General features: G+C 38.9%; 1 protein-coding gene across 4 annotated transcripts in view; it reads right to left on the bottom strand.

The window, feature by feature from the left end:
* Positions 1–18,100, bottom strand: part of USP43 (ubiquitin specific peptidase 43) — a 56,661-nt gene that overhangs the window by 18,809 nt on the left and 19,752 nt on the right. For 2 of the 4 annotated variants that reach the window (XM_039847344.1, XM_039847346.1), the window contains exons 4-9: positions 14,820–14,912; positions 13,306–13,441; positions 10,428–10,563; positions 9,014–9,149; positions 6,751–6,862; positions 2,937–3,043 (exon numbers count right to left, since the gene is read on the bottom strand). In XM_039847344.1, coding sequence (XP_039703278.1) covers positions 2,937–3,043; positions 6,751–6,862; positions 9,014–9,149; positions 10,428–10,563; positions 13,306–13,441; positions 14,820–14,912 — 720 coding nt within the window. The remainder of the gene's footprint in view (positions 1–2,936; positions 3,044–6,750; positions 6,863–9,013; positions 9,150–10,427; positions 10,564–13,305; positions 13,442–14,819; positions 14,913–18,100) is intronic. The other 2 variants (XM_039847345.1, XM_039847347.1) reach the window with 1 other exon arrangement.

Here is an 18,100-nt window from a genome sequence, read left to right as displayed (position 1 = left end):
TTAAGAATCTTATGAGAGAGACACTCAGAGAGATCACTGTAATGTACCCAGTGTGTTTATGGGGACTCAGAGGAAGTACACCCAAGCTGCTCTGGAGACCAGAGAAGATTTCCTGCATAGGATGAGCAGGAGTTGGCCAGGCAAATGGTGAATGGTGAGGGGAAAAGATCAAAGGGTCATATAGGCAGAGGACTCAGCAGGAATAAAGTGTAGGGTGTGTGCTGGAATGACAAGCAGATGCTTGGTGAGGGGCAGGCCATGTGGTGAGAGGAAGGGGTCAGACCAAGGAGGATATGTGGACTTTGCCCATGGGCCACCTGAAGGGTTTTAAACAGACAGGTATGGAAGCAGATGAATCAGAGGGATACTGGTCTGGAGATATGTATTCCAGAACAGAGGTTCCCAGGGCACTCAGCTAAGAGATAATAAGAGCCTGAACACAGCCATTGGTAATAAATATGGAGAGGAGGGAACAGATCTGAGGAAACATCAGCATTTGGAACAAGACTTGATGATGGATTGAACATAAGGAAAAAGCGAGAAGGAGGAATCAAGGATGAATCCAAGGTTACCAGCTTGAGTTACTGAGTAGACAGATGGTGGTCACCATTTAGGCACAGAAGACAGAAGACAGGAAGAGGGAAAGCTCAAGCAAGAAGACTTCAGATTGGCAAATGTTTAGTTTTCATGTCTATCAGACATTTAATTAGGCCAGGCAGGTCTATATCTCAGAGAAAAATATGGGCTGGAGATAAAGATGAAAGACCTGGACCTAAAGGTGGTAGGTGAAACTGAGGCAAGATCATCCAGGGATGGAACATGGAAGGAGCATGAAATGAGCCGGAGGAGTGGGAGACGGGGGTGGTGCTGAGAGCTGACAATATTTGAGGGCCCCAGAGAGAAAGAGGAACACTTCAAAGAAACAAAGAAACTTCTAAAAGATAAATAAAATGTGGTATATCCATACAAGGGAATATATTCAGCCTTAAAAAGGAAGAAAATTCTGGCACATGCTATGATATGGATGAACCTGAAAGACATTATCCTAAGTGAATAAGGCAGTCACAAAAGACAAATCCTATAGGATTCCACTTCCATGAGGGACCTAGAGTAGTCAAATTCATAGAGACAGAAAGAAGAGTGGTGGTTACCAGGGGCTGAAGGAGGTGGAATGGGGAGTTAATGTTTAATGGATACGGAATTTCAGTTTGGGAAGATGAAAAAGTTCTGGAGATGGTGGTGGTGATGGCTACACAACAATGTGAATGAACTTAACACTATTAAACTGTGCACTTAGAACAGTTAAGATGGTAAATTTTATGTCTTTTGCCACAATTTTTTTAAAAAAGGAAGAAATTTCTAGGACAAGGAGATACTAGAATAGGGAAGCCAAGAATGGAGGGCTCTGTGAAGAAGGCAAGAGACTGATGACTTCAGATGCTGAGAAGAGCTATCTGAGTGAGGTGGGGGGTGGGGCTGGGCCAGAGGCAGAGGCATGTTAGATGTATGCAAGCTTTGACCAGAAGGGCTGTGGCCTCAAGGGAGGGTTTCCTTTAGCATGGTCAACTTCCTGTGCAATTACTCCTTTCTAGTGCTTTTCAAACTACCTATGCTGACAGACCCGTTTCTTGGTTTGTTTCCAAACTCCTGAAGACTAATACTTTTGTAAAATATTGTAAAAATGTAATGGAGTAGCGGGGAAGGGAAGACATGCAAAATACAAGTTCAATTTTTTTTAAAAATTATTATATTCATCGTATTTTAAATTGCTCTGTCATATTGCTTTAATACTTCTGCTTCCTCTCAAGGTCTTATTATGGACTGGTGATAATCAAATAGTAGGCTGGTACCAGTCTGTGGATCATACTTTGAGTAGCAGTTATCTTCTCCATGACGGAGTGCTGTGAGGGTGCCCTTCTCAGAGCCCCCCCCACCCTCTACCACACTCGGGGCTCCCTCTTTTTATCAGACCCAAGCAGGCCATGGCTGGCATTTCTTTTGCCTCCCTAACTCTGCCAGCCAAGTAAAGTGCAAATGGGGCACAGGGCACAGAACCTCTGGCTTACCTCCTACCTTGGTTCCTGGTCTCTTTATAAAGGGAAGAGCCCTTCCCCACGACAATACTGACACCAATTCAGATTCTAATACCAATTCTGATGTGTTTTTTCCATACCACCAGGCAATTAACTCAGTTCTGACAACATCTACCTAGAGATAGCATCAGATGCCTCAGGTTAAGGGCTCATGCCTATGAGACCACCCCCCTCCCATTTCAGACACCAACAGTAAGTCTAGGTTGTCAATTGTGCTCTGACCAACCAGCTATAGAATGGAGGGTCCAAGGATCCTCTCCTTGGGTTCACTTAATTTGCTAGAGTGGCTCACAGAACTCAAAGAAAGAACAGTTCACTAACTGGATTATTAGTTTATCATAAAATGATATAACTGAGGAACAGACAGACAGAAGAGATGCATAGGGCTAGGCATATGGGAAGGGGAGCAAAGCTTCCATGCTCCCTCCAGGCACCATCACGTGTTCATCAACCTGGGAGTTCCCCAAACAATGTTCTTTTGGGTTTTTATAGAGGCTTCATTACACAGGTATAAATGATTCAATCATTGGCCATTGGTGATAGATTCAACCTCTAGCTCTTTGGCCAGTCACTAGCTCTCTGAGTGCGAACAAGTTAAAAAGTCCCCAGGAACCTCAGTGTCTCCTCATCTTTGAAGTGGCCATCATAGTACCTCTCTAAACATAAGGGCTGTATGCACAGAATGTATATAAATACTTAACACAGTGGCTAGTACTGGAGAGGTAAGTGACTAAGAGTGGGGAAGATTGTAATCAATTTTATTGAAACATAGCCTCAAAGGAATCTAGGCAAATGCATTCATTCTGTGGCCAAATCTGGAACATTATCTGTTCATCCCCTTACCTGTCAATCGCCCAGTGACAGAGGGGTTGACTGTGCTGGGGTGGTAAGTAGCCGTAGGCCAGAGACTGCCCGACAACCCGGATGGAGAACAGCGACCCTGGGTTCTGCCAAGACGAAACAGGGGAGGCAAGTCATCATGCATGTTGATTTAAGCCAGACTCTCAAGAGCAAATAAATTACTAGAAAAATGTAGTCTTTTCTGTTAATAGTCTATTTTGAATATTCCTTTAATAATTAGTATACAAAACCTAGAGGTATAAAGGCTTCATTTTTTTAGAAGATAAACACTATACCTTTTAACATAGTGATCTAACACTGTTTAACACATTAAATTTTCTGAAAGGAAGAACATGTTTTAAATAACTGGTGTTTAATTGGAGCAGATGCTGGCACAGTCAATGGAAAAATAAATCAATTATGTTAATGAATTATTAATAGGTAATTTAACTTGCTTTAAGAAAACTATCACCGCCAAATTGCCAAAATGAGCCAATAATCTAAAAGTGAGGTCGTGTAGACTTTACATACCAAATGCTAAGTAAACACTTTAAAATAAGCCACATAAAGAAATACCAACTGTTTTTATTCTAAGATATGTTTTTTTATATTCTAATTTTTCTAAAATTGAAGTGAGTCTTAAACAAGTATTATTTACAATTGTCAAAAGGTGAAGCAATCCAAGTAAAAATATCAACAAATGAATAAACAAAATATGAAAAATACACACAATGGAATGTTATTCAGCCTTAAAAAAAGGAAATTCTGACATATGCCTACAACATAGATGGACCTTGAAAATATTTTGCTTAGTGAAATAAACTAGACAAGAAGGGCAAATATTGTATGATCCTACTTATATGAGATATACCTAAAGTATGCAAATTCATAGACAGAAAGTAGAATGAAGGTTACCAGAAGCTAGAGGGTGAGAGGATAGGGAGTTGTTGAATGAGTATAATTTCTGTGGGTTTGATAAAAAATTGGGGGGCATAGTGGTGATGGCTATGCAACATTGACTATAATTAATGTATACTTATGAATTGTTAAAATAGATGTTATATATATTTTACAATTTAAAAAAATAATGTCATCTTTGAATAGAGGAAATATAGTTCTTAAAATTATCACTGATGACCTTGGTTACAACTAGGAAAAAAATAACATCTTCTTCCAAGCTCTGACAAAGATAAAAGGCAGATATCTCTACTTAAAGAACACTGATGAAATATAGGTTGACTTCAGACAAGGGAAGAAGAGGAGCACATCAGAATTCCAGGAAAGAACAGCAGCACATAGGAAGACAGCATGACCCAAAACATGCTCAGAGAGCTGAGAGTCAACTCCTTTGGCTGTGGCAGCTAATGTGTGCAGGAGGCAACGGGACACAAGGTCAGTAAGGTAACCCAGCATCTGCTTTTAGAGGGCCTCATGTGTGAAGTTCAGACAGTGTGTGCACCTAACTGGACTGTAACCACACTCTAGTTGACCACTGACTTCAACAAACACAAAACCAATGGCTGGAAGCAAGCTACTTCCAAGGCTTTGGTTCAGGGCTGGCCATGGAAGGGTGTACAGAAAACCATCACCTAACATCCTCAATAGGTTCTTGGAAACTGCAACTTTAAATGAAACGATGTACAACAAAACCAGTTTTACCATAGCTGATTGAAAAAACAAGAATTAAGGTCGTACAGCATATTTCTGGTCACAGACATCATCAAACTTCTAAATAAAGACCCCAAACAATTCTAATATTAAATGTTGAAATAAATCTGAGCCATACATACATTTAAGAAAGATGAATAAAAACAACAGAATGATTTCTCAACCTGCTTATTCCAGTTTTGGGTCATGGGTGACTGGATCCCCTCCCAGCAGCTCAGGGCATAAGGTGGGCACCCACAATGGGCAGGACACCCTACCACTACAAGGCACACTCACCCACACCGGAACGGGACAATTTAGACACCAATTCGCTTCTTGTGCGCATCTTTGGGATGTAGGAGAAAACCCACACAGGCATGGGGAGAATGTGCAGACTCCACACAGACAGTGGCCTTGGCCTGAAATCAAATCTTTTTTCTCTCATCAACATTATGATGAAAAAATATTGAATGAAACAATGTTATTCGAAGACCTGCTGTACTTCCGAAGAAGTTAGTTAAATCTGGGGGTAAAACTCTTTCCTGGCGACTCTAGTTAAGCTTTATTGTTTGGATAGCCACATAATCAACATAATCAAGACCCCTACACTGCATGGAGGCAGCTTACACTGCCTGCACACAAAGGAAGTGACCATAAAAATGTCTTGGCGATGATAAATCTCTTATTTTGCAATTCATGCAAATTAAGCTTGCCCAACAAATTGGTCATTTTTTAAGAGGCACTTTCCTGTCTTCTATTGTTGGCTAGAGAAATTCATTTTAGAACCTTTAATATATGTTCACTACTTTTAATCTCTTCAGTTTAATGTTGTGAATTCTGAATGTATTCTTTTCAAATTATTGCCGTATTTAGCCAGCATTGAATATAGTACTAAAAGCATTATGGTTAAATGGATAGGTTAGCCTGGGAACTTCACAGCCATTTAGAATACATTATTCCTACAGAAAATCATGCCCAACCACACATTTACCAATGACTGTGGAAAAGCATCCATCACTAAATTGAGATTGCCTGTATTAGAATTTTGCTGGCCCCATTAATTGCTTCATTGGTTTCTAAAGTCAAAAAGACTACAGAGGTACAGAGGCAAAGGTGCACGTGTAACCAGGTGAAAAATAAGGATAGCTGAGTTCAATGTTCACATGAAAGTGGCTTCCTCCACTTTCAAGAATCAGGAGCACAGGTTTTGGGGGAAGGCTAAAGCTATTCCTAGATATTCTGACCTACTTAGAGAGAAGTTTGCATTTCCAATTTGGGCACTGTGGCAGAGCTACTAGGCAGAACAGAGAGCAAAATCCCTTAGAGATAAAGATTGGGAGGAATGTAGGAAAGAAAGGTCTTTAACAAAGTGATAGTTGGTGTAAATCCTGACTCAAATGTATGGTTTTCCTTGAGTATGAAGGAAGGTGAAATATGAAGAATTACCTCTGAAATAAGTTTCATACATCTCCCAAATGAAATGCTCTTACTAAGAGAATAGTTGGGGGAAAACAAAATTCCAACGCTACTGACCTATGCCTAAAAACACCAACATCTTCTGTGCCAGGCAGCCGTCAGAATAGTTACTGATACTGCAAGGACTAAAAGGAATGGTTTCAGAATATGTTGTATTTATTTGAAATCTACCAATCTGAGAATAAATAAATGAGCAAGGCAAAAAAGGTGTTTTCCCTTGAGTTTTCATCTCAGTTTTGCAAAAATGGGGCAACGTTATTTTATTTTAATATCTAGGTTTTCATATTTGAACATAAACATCAATTTTAATTTTCCACTTGAGAAATTATATCTCAAGTCACTTGAAATTTTTGATCCAAACATAGAAGTTACAATTTATTACAATAAGCTATCCTCTAGGAAGAACTATGGTAAATCACAAATACACGAAATTGAGAATAATGTAAACCTCACTATTTATTCCAATGGTGTTTTGTAAGATTTAATGAGAAAAAAAGCTCTGTCCATGAAAGGTATTTTGTAATGCTACAAAGAGTAAAGTATTACAGGCCATAAATTAGTTATTTTCTTGCACATAAATTAAAAGTTGTTTTATACAATGCAAACATTCATTAATAGCAAATTCTTGTCTTTCCTGAGCTAATCCTAGTTTCCTACTCCCATCTCCACTCCCACCACACACACACACACCAACCTGTATGGGGGCCTCATTCTTCATGAGATATTGGACCTTACTGAGAATGCACTGCTGGAGCTGGACCCAGGAAATGGTTCTGTCTTCCCTCATCAGGAATGGTGGCCCAAACCTGAAAATTCAAGGACATCAGGTTATTTCAGCAAAGGAAAAACCAACAATACCAATAGTCATTAGCATTTGCTCAACTCATGGGATCCTCTCCACTGGATAAGAGTTAACTATCAAGTACTATACAAAATTGCTCATCAGAGAACCTTGTTGCAAATGAAGACACTGTGATGTAAATAGAGGCCCAGAGATGCAAAACCAAAGAGTGAACTTGCAATGGAAACAAATGGCTCCAAATGATCAGCGAGCTTATCTTCCTCCACAGTAGAGAGTAGTGGAAGAGAAGATCTGAGCCAGAAGAAAGCAAGGCAGACATAAACCCGGAGGGAATCCCTTCCAGCTGATACTTTGTTGGTTTTGTGCATCAGGAATATTCTCATAGTCGAGAATATTTTTCATATCCCAATCTGATAAACACACTACAGTGAGTTTGTAGTGCCGAGATCACCAGATGTGGCTGTGCTGTCAGGTCTAGCTCAGCCATGGGTACAACTGGACAAGTTACTGACCTGTGACTACTCCATGGTCACACCACACAGGTTGTGTGAAGAACCAATGGGATAAGAAGGTGAAACCATTGAATAAACTTTGCTAAAGCAGCACAGATTTGAGGTATGTCTGGATGGGCAAAGGCGCTGGTTGTGTGGACAGATCCGTTTGTTCACCTTCCCCTCTACTACTGGGCAGTCAGGTTGCTTCCAATTCTCATTTAAACAATACTTGCTTATACTAGGAACTACGTATATTCTTATATACACACCTTTGGGTGCACAACTCATTGTTTTTTGGGATAAAGTTCCCAAAGTGGAAACCCAAAACCAAAGCTATTTATTCCCTAGCCACCCTCCAGAAAAGCCACACCAATTTATCAGCGAGGCACACACCCCATTCCCTTGACACTTGCCCACGATAAGTATTATCAATTTTCAAAGATTCTTTAACAATCTGAGAGGTTACAAATAGCTTATTGCTATTGTAATCAAAATTTCTTCTACTACTATATGAAACTGAATATTTCTTTCAATAATTTGAGAGGTAGGTTTTATATGAGGAATATACATCCATTATCTGTCATATGACATAAATATTTTTCCTCACTTGTGCTTTGTCTTTTAAATTTGCTTTTACTTTAAAATTATAAGTGCATTTTAAAAACTAGACTTTTTCTCTATAGACCCTGCCTTAGGTGTTAAAATAGCCCCCCATTTAAAGATATAAATATTCCTCTATATTATCTTCAAGTTATTTTATGGTTTCCTTTTCTATAATTATTTCTCTAATTAATCTAGAATATATACATATGAATTTATGGTGAGAGTAAAAAATTGATTATATAAAACTAAGAAAGAAATCAATTAACTTAGCCTTATACATTGAATAATTCATTTACTCTCTAGTAATATGAAATATGCCATCTTATCACATAATAAATATTTAAATATACTTTGGCCTATTCTGTTCCATTGATTTAAATGTTTATTCTGCCTATATCACAATAATTTAATAATTAAAACTTTATTCTGTTTTAATAAAGGAATCCCTCTTCCTCCTTTGTCCCTCCTCCAATATTTTCTGGCCATTCTTACGAGTTTATTATTCCAGATAAATCTTGCGAACATTTTATCAATTTAAAAATTTGTTATTTTTAATAAATAAATCTTTTAAACATTCTATTTGGATGATATAAGAAAACTATCTGCTTTTGTATATTTGTTATGTAACCAGTCACTTTCCTGAATTCTTTCATTAGTTCAATCACTTTTATGTTCTTGGTTCTCCAGATATTGATATAACCTTGCAAATAGTGGTAATTTTATCTCCTCTTATAGCCAGTTTCTTTTTCCCTGTCTTACTGCACTGCCCAGGCCTTACAACACAGTATAAAATAATAGTGGTGAGAGCAATAATAACTTTTCCTGAAACTAACAGGAAGGCTTTCAATGTTTAATCATTAAGGATGATGTCTGCCATCTGCTTAAAGCAGTTAATTCTGCTCTCTTGAGCAGAAAGTACCCTATTCCCTACTTCCAAGCTGACTAACCTTGAGAGTGAATGTTAAATTTTATCAAATTACAATTATTCTAGACAAAATTCCAAGTACATGTCTATACCTCCCATACACTATGTAAGAAGAAATAAAAGTTAAACATACCTGCTAGCCTGCTGCCCTGACCCCACCAAGTTACAGAAGAGGATTAGCACCTTGTTCTCGCTATGGATAGGCAGGGATAACCGCTGACTCTCATGGGCTGCCAAACGTGGGGAGACTGACAGACCAGGTGGACAAGCTGAAGAGAGAAAATTATATTTGTATTCTTAAAGGAGCTGCTTTGCTGAGTCAGAACTCTGGCTTCTCTAAGCCCTCTTTCTCTTTGAGTACTCTTACCCACCTTTGGGAGACACTGGAGTGCTTTAGTGGAAGAGATATAAGGTTCATGGCACTTATGCCATCTAGAATCTGGCACACTATGATTGTATAAATAGTGAATTTGTGCTGTGTTCAGCCAATAATTTTAAAATAAGGGAAGAGATTTTAATTAACACTTTCAAAGCCAATCTGAAAAATATTCCAAAATGACTTTGGTTGCTTGTATGCCTTGATCAGAGAGTATCCACTCTCTTAGAAAGCCAACATGAGAAGCATACAGAAAAGGTAAGAATCTTTACCCTTGAGAAAGTGGAGGAATTGGACTTTCCTCGATTTCCGATCAGTTCTGAAAATTTAACTTTTAAGGCACAGATATGTCTCCTGTGATTGAATTTGAAATGAGGGTTTGTTTCACTGAGTTACAACATAATCAGGGCCAATGTCCTGTTCCAGATTCCTTGCCCAGAGTCTGTCGACCCAGAGCAACCACAAACACCTGGTTCCCATAGCCTTCCGCCTAGGCTAGCTGAGGATTTGGGGCCTAGACACAGGATTCATCTGGGATATAAGGTAACATTGGCTCAGGGTCCTCTAAATATGGGCTATCTTGACTGGCTAATTGGACCAAAATGTATACTGACCTACAATGAAAGACTCTCAGAAATTGACCATCTTAGCCAGTCTAAAAATTAGGAAAGGCAAGCATCAAAAGTAGACTGTTAACAAAAAAGTCATTAAATAACCTCTTTGGCCATCGACTGCTCCAGTTTGTAAAAAAAATTTAAAAATTTACTTTAAGCACAGACCTTGAACCACAAGAGTCTGAAAACAAAGATTACCCCAGCACCTATTCTGATTAGTGATTGTCAAAGTATGATCTCAGGACGAGCAGCATCAGTATCCCCTGGAAATTTGTTATACTTGCAAATTCTCAGGTCCTACCCCTGGCCTACTGAATCAGAAATTCTGTGAGTAGAGCTCAGAAATCTGCTTAAACAAGCCCTCCAGGTAACTCTGATACTCGCTAAGGTTTTGAAAACCCCTGTATTAGTTGAATATTTTAAAATAATCAACCATTTGTATAACTAATATCAGAGAAAATAAGCCTGATAGCTCCAAGTACTAAAATCTTATGCCTTAGCACCCAATGAATACCCTCTCAAACCTGTAACTCATAATTATGCAAGCACTATTATACCTGAGCTTATCTCTTGGCCAGTTGGTGGCGGGGCTAGGAAGGCATACACATTATCTCCCTCTGTGATAGTGTTCAGGTCCTCTTCATCAAAGAAAGACCGCTGGAGTCCACTGGGATACAGTTCAACCAAGATCACCTGGAATGAGAAAGATCATTTTCCCTCTTGATTCCTCAAAGTGAACTCAACAAATAAATCTAAAAGTGAAGAGATTAAGAAGTACAAATTGGCAGTTACAATATAGTCACAGGGGTGTAAAGTACAGCATAGGGAATATAGTCCATAATACTGTAATAACTATGTCTGGTGTCAGATGGGTACTAGACTGATGAAAGGATCACCTTATAAGTTATAGAAATGTCTAACCAGTATGTTGTACACCTGAAACTAATTTAATATTGAATGCCAACTGTAATTCTTTTAATTTAAAAAATAATAAAATAATAAATAAAATAAAAGTGACTGATAGGCTTAAACCTCTTTTACCCTGTCCTCCCTTATAACTAGTAAGAAACCGTTTATTTTTAGTACTAAAACATGGATTAATCAGAGACATCTCAACTGCAACAATAAAATATCAAACTTCCCTAGGGAAAGGTGGGGAAAAGAAAGTTGAAAATTAAAGTTTAATATCCAGCTAAACTATCATGCGAGATGCACATAAAATAAAATCTTAAGATAAACAAAAAATGAGAGTGCTTACCATTAACATATCTCCGCTGAAAGAACTAAATAGAATTGCCAACGTTTTTCACATTATGTCATACATAAAAAATATTTTCATGGAATACTACGGTAAGCAGAAGCAGCTTATTTTATAGAGAAAAAGAGGGGTAACTGCCTTGAGGGTCCTAGCTGCCCCGGACCCAACTCTGTCATCTCAAGGCCTAAAGGAATCGACATTTCAGCACACATAAACCATTCAAGGCACATTGGCTGAGAAATTCTCTTGTAAAAGATAACATCTCAGAGTTAAAACAAAACAAAACAAAACAAAACAACAAAACTGAATCTGAAGGAAAACTCAAGTTGTGAGAAGAAATGGTGAACCAAAGAATATGGTAAACATTGATAAATGTAAATATGCATTGACTATATAAAACTATAATAATGACTATACTACCACTACAACCAGGGAAAAAAGGGAAGAGGGATTAAAATACTGGACAACAATATCAATCTACGATAATCAAAAAATATGTAAAGGAAATTAAAGCATGTCAAGATCCTTGTGTTGTTTGGGAAAGTAACATATGATTTGGTAGTTATGCATGTTGACATTTTAACGATAACCAGTAAGAGCACAGAACTATAATTATATGTCTCAAACCTGAGAGATGGAATAAAGAAAAATTGCTCAGTAAAAGAGAAGAAATAAAGAAAAAGCAGGGTAAATAGAAAGCATAAAATAAGATGATAAAAATAGGTCCAAATGTATTTGTGATTATAGATAATATAAACGGAATAAAGTTGCCAATCAAAACAAAATCTCAAAAATAGATTTTAAGTTCTAATCAAAGTGTCCACCCTTGTACCTAGGAATCCCAAGTGATATATATCTTACTGAACAAACACACACCTCTCAAATTCCTGACAGTCCTTTTACTCTCTTAATTTTTCAAACTCTACCTCCCTCAGACTTCCCCATATTGTTCATTTATTACTACATTTTCCCAAGACTCTAACCTACTATCTTACTCTCTCTCTCAATAGATCCCCATAGAGCACTTAGAGTTTACAAAGCAAAATGAACACATTTTCCCCTCTTGAGATCCTCATAAAAATGGTGATAGAGGTCAGAGAGATGAATTGGTTGGGGGCAGGAAGGAGCTCACTGAGGTGAAGGAAAGGCTCAGTGGTTTACATGGTTTACACGGATGTGTACGCATGTAGAAACTCAACAAATTCTAACCTTAGGACATGTATACTTTATTGTATTTGTGTTACTCCTTAAGAAAAAGGTTAAAAATATTTAATTTGAAAAAATCCCATGAGGGCATCAGAAAAATGTAAAATTTCCATTTTACAGTTAAAGAAATAGAGGACCAATTATTTTGTCCAAGGTCAGAAAACTAGAAAGTAACTGAATCACAAGTAAAATCCCATTCTGAGCCCTTCCCATCATGCCACATTGCTTTTCCACACCATCGCCTCTATCCTACCCTTTCATGGGGGCCCCTGTTACAAGTTCTACCCTTCAAAGTCACAGTGAATCCAATCTCTTTACCAGGACTCCTTTAAAAAAACTAGTAGAGCATAACCATCCCACTTTCCCCCAAATCTCCCCTCTCAAGTTACCCATGCTCAGTTCCCTCAGTGGTTCCTCATATTTCATTTATTATCCCTTCAGCATCCTGGCTTATATTCACAGGAGTGAAAATATTGAATAGTGGCTCAGGCTTTGAAATCAAACCATCTGTGTTCAAATCCTGGCTCAGTCACTTAGCAGCTATGTGATCCTAGGCAAGCCACTCAACCTCTCAATGCCTCTTCTTTGCTCTCTGGTAAAATGAAGATAATTTTAACATCTACTTCATAGGATGGTTAAGAATTAAATTGGCTATGGATATAAATTTCATAGAGTTGTATCTAGCATTCATTAAGCACTACTGAGGGATAGCTAGTGTTAGAATTACTATGATGGTAATTATCATCACCTTCTTGGAAGACAAAGGTGGTGTCCTTTTCTAGTTATTCTGTGTAAGTACAGGGAGGTCAAGGCTCAGTCATCACTGACACCAGAGACCACTGACCAAACGAAAGTTTGTGAGTCAAGCTAGAGTAACCTGGGAACCAGAAATGAGCCCAAAACAGCCTAAACAGCTGGCCCAGTTAGCACTTCATCATCCAGTGACCAGGTCCCATGCAATTCCATCATACCTCATCCACAGGGACTCTGCCTTCCTCTGCCACCATTTTCCTCAAGGCTGCCACTGTGCTGAGGATCGGTACAGCTAGGCCAACCCGCAGGAACTGCTGGCTCTTAGAGGGGAAGACCAAGGTGATGCTCAAGAATCTGAAAAATAAGGAGTCCATATCCTTAAAGGATTGACATGAAGTATCCCCAACACCATTGACACTGGGTCAAGTTTGGCACTTAGGCTAATCTCTGCTTCCAGGTCTAGACACTGTACTTTAGGTACACTGTCACAAGGTGGCAGTGGAGAGCCAATTCTCCAAGAGTCTCTGCTGAGTATACTTTTCCAGCAAGTTAAAAATAAAAGGTATTTGATTAAGAATCAAAACAAAGATCTATGGTCTCAAGGTTCTGTTTGTTAAATAGAAAATCTTAATCAAAAACAAACTTTGAAGTTTGAGAAGTAAAGCAGCCAAGCTACTTCTTAAGATTCAACATTGACGACGCCCTCCTTTCCTTATCGAAATTCTCCCTTGCTAGGGGAACATGCCCCTTCCGCTTTATCTGGTCCCACCTCCTACCATCCCCACCAGCATACCTAAGGCCTCACTTTTCCAGCTCCTGTTCTATACTGCAGTAATTATACAAGTCACACAGCTAATTAGTAGAGCTGGGATTCGAACCCAGGCCGTCTGGCCCTAGTCGGTGATCCTAACCAATGTGCTATGCTGCATCAAGCCAGGAGTCTCACCCCACATCTACCACTAGATATCATCTCATGGTATCACTGGTGATAGGATAAGGCAGTGCTATATTTGTGGCATAGGCTATCAGCTTTATGAGGTTGTCATGCCTTCAGCTGCAGAGGGCAAGAAAATTTGCATTTACAAAGTTGGGGAATGCAAGGAAGAAATGCCACCATCTTGATGTCAGTGAAAGTACTCTATGTAGTTGCTCACTAAACTTCCATGACAGTGACATTGGTCAGTTGCCTTATGGTCACTGCTAAGATCTAGGTTTCCTGGAGGCCTGTATTATGTGCTTCTTACTTCTTTTTACAAAATTGGGTCCCACCACAGCTCTTATCCAATCCTACCTCCTCTTTTCTTTTTATCTCGTCTCCTCTAACAACCCATTCCCCTTTTCTTTGCTCCTTAGATAAACATTTTCCTACACCTTCACAAAAAAAGGAGAGAGGATTTGGAAATAAAGCAGGGAAAAGCAGGTGGTGACAGATTTTCTCCCATTTGTCCATCTGACTGAGTGATACATGCCAGCTTTTGAATGGGCCAAAGACATAAGCTGATAAATTTACAAAAGCATTGTTTGTAATTACTTCTTCAGATAAATATGGGACATAGTAACCTTTCACTTTAATTGTCACATTCCATAACTGAATGTCATCCAGCTAGTAGCTGGTTTCTAGAGACATACTGGCAGAGAAGCAGAAGAGAGACAATTACAGATGCAAGGCCAGAAGGTTCTCAGTAAGGAGTAAGAATGGAAATAAGGTTCACTGGGCATGACACTCACATACCTTGTCTGGCGCAAGGGGATAGGAAGAGACACACACAGGAAAGGATCAAAGGTGTTGCTCTGTTTCAGGCAATGAGGACAAGTCAAAGAAGATCTGTGAGGGCAAAAAATAAAGATTAAAGTTTAATCACATTTAAACAGTTGGCTGTTGCTCGAAAAGTTAAATATAGATTTATCGTTGCAATTCCACTCCTAGGTATACAACCAAAAAATTGAAAATGATATTCAAACAAATACTTGTACACAAGTGTTCATAGTAGCATATTCACAATAGCCAAAGGATGGAAACAACCCAAATGGCCATCAATGGATAAATGGGTAAATAAAATGTAGTATTTACGCACAAGATAATTATTCAGCCATGAAGTCCTGACATATGCTACAGCATGGCGGAAACTCAAAAATATCACACTAAGTGAAAGAAGTCAAACATAAAAGACCACATACTTTATGATTCCATTTACAGGAAATACCCAGAATGGGTAAACCATAGAGAGACAGAAAGCAAATTGGTGGTTGCCAGGTGCTGCGAGAAGGAAGGATGGGGAATGACCTCTTAATGGATATGTTTTCCTTTGGAGTAATGAAAATGCTTAGGAACTAGAAAGAGGTGGTGGTTGCATAAAATTGTGAATGTACATGCCATTGAATTGTACACTTTAAGAATGTTAATTTTATGTTATATGACTTCCACCTCAATTTTTTACAAAAAAAAAAAGTGCATTGAGTATGTATTTGTTCACTGAGCATGGGAAGGGAAGCTACATCCCTTCCAAATAGAAACATAGTGTGCCAGCTTTTAAGCTGGAAGGGCTCTCAGGACCATCTATTCCCTTGGTTCTCAGCCTCACTGTGCCCCGGGATCACACAGGAAACTTTTCTTCAAATGCAGATGTCCAGGCCTTACTCCTAGAGATTCTGTTTCAAGGGAAGCAGGAAGAGGCACAGGCATCAGAATTTTAAAAGTTCTCCAGGTGACACTATTGTTTAGACAGGGCTGAGAACCACTGATGCAGTCTGCCCTCCTTCTTGTACCGATAACAAAACAAAGTTCAGAAAATAGCAGCTAACAGTAATAGCTAACAATGAAACAGCATTTAGTAAGAACTGGGCATTATTCTGAGCATTATGCACATATTAACCCATGTGCTACCCATAGCAACCAGGATTATCCCCATTTTAAAGAGGAGAAAACTGAAACACAGAGAGGTTATATAATTTGCCCAGGGACACACAGCTCTTGAGGGGCAGAGCTAGGCTCAGATTCCAGAGTCCATGCTCATTACCATTCCTGCAGTCTTTAGAATAAGTGAGTGAGGCATTGTTTTAGAGTAGATATGCAGTTAGTTTATTTATATTCTTAAAACTCTTAAATTTAACACTCCCTTATTTTAGCATGTATCTCTGAAAGTGAAGAGCAACTTTTATATTCCACATGGGTGCTCAAATTTTATTTCCTTAATCATATGATGTGCTATTTCTTCCATAATATAAGAGATTTCTGGATGCTATACAATCCTTATCCTAGAATCTGCATTAACTTCCTTGGAAAATATGGAACAGTACTCACTAGCAGAGAAAGTCAGCAAGCAACTGGAGCTGCTACCAGAACTAGGTTTTCTGACCCTCTGCTAGATTGGTTTTCTGTTGAGCAGTCAAAACAGAAACAAAACAACAAACAGGGAAAAGCAAGAAACCCTGAGGTTTTCCGGGTCCTGCCCAAGGCAACCCTAAATAATATGCTCATAGCAAGCTGGCTCTCCTGGATACAAGTTAACAGCACACCAACCATGATTCTAGAAAACAGACCCAAGTATTTAATGTTCAATCATTCTCACTGACTCTGATAAATTTCTCTTTGGGAATACCATGGTAATGTTTTAGTAAAAAAAGAAAATTAAAAAAAAAAAAAGAGGTATATCAGACATCAAGGGGAACCTGGCTCTGTGGCATTGTGGAGCTTCCTCTTCCACCCCATTTTTCTTCCAATCCTCCCACCTTCACCCATCAAGTACCTAGACATAACAGGGGGCTGAAGATGTATTTTTGTCCTTGGTAAACTTCCAAATCCCCGTTTTGCATTTTAGCAATCAAATGAAAAGAAATATTTTTCTTTGACTTTTTTTTTAACCTACTAAAACTAAGCTAGGCTGTGTTTTTCTTGTAGAGTTGCATCACACTAAACTGGAATAGACCTTTATATTGAACTATGAACCTCTGTCAGGGAACCTCTGTCAGGGAAAAAACTTACAAGGGTCTAATTTTATATTTAAAGAATGAAGAAAACCCTGTTTTCATGATAAACTACAGAAAGGAAGTGAAATATGCCTGAAAGGATAAGAAATGAGACAGAGTAAGTGGGACCAGCAGATCAGGAAGAGAGGGGCAGCATCATTTCTACAAAAAACTGGAAGTTACTAGGTTCCAGCTATACTGCAAATGTGGCCGGAGGGGTCCTTTAATCCTCGCCATCCCCTCTAGAGCATTCAGTCTTGTCCTGTTGTCCCCTAAGCATTCACAAGGGGAAAGGGACAGAAAATCACCCCCACTGCCCTTCAATGTTCATTCACCCATCTCCTTAAGGTGTTTGCTCTCCTTGTCAAACTTCTCTTCTAAAGCCAACCTAGTCAGCTGCTACTGAACCTTGGCACTGCTGCTTGTTTCCTGCCAGCTAAAAATGCCCAGAAATGAGCCCCACACTCTGACACTGCACACTTTATCACTCTGACCTCTCGCTACTGCCATATACACATTTCATACCTCACACCTGGCCAGCTTCACCTGCTCACTGGACAGTGGAACTGATATCTACGCCACCAACAGGAATTATGACAACACATAAGCAAGATGTCACCTCTCCAAGATCTATTCTGAGAAAGCCTCCTAAAGCATACTCTGCCTAGAAGAGAATGCTGCCTGTGATGGGGACCAGATTAGACTTTCTGTGAATAAGGCTATAAATAACATGAAGAAATAAACAAATACAAGCATGCACATGCACACACACATACACACACATACACTGCCTCCTCTAGCCAAAATTCCAATAGATCAACAATCCTTGGTTATTAAACTTGCAAGTGTTTTAGGTTGTGGTCATAATCATATAGAATAGCTAATTACTTTTCCTTTAGTCTGTAGCACCAGCACCCTAATACTACTATTCTTCCTTCTCTCCTCCAGCCAAATTCAAACACTCAGCCCCCTAAAAGGGGGTGAGGGGATGAAGGAGGGAGAAAGTCAGTGAACAGGGGCCTCTGAATTAACCCATAATACCTCTTC

This window comes from Pteropus medius, unplaced genomic scaffold (assembly GCF_902729225.1).
Source record: "Pteropus medius unplaced genomic scaffold, Ma_sr-lr_union100, whole genome shotgun sequence".
In the NCBI taxonomy this organism is placed as follows: domain Eukaryota; kingdom Metazoa; phylum Chordata; class Mammalia; order Chiroptera; family Pteropodidae; genus Pteropus; species Pteropus medius.
Note: the sequence above shows the minus strand (reverse complement) of the source record. Positions and strands in the feature narration are given on the sequence as shown.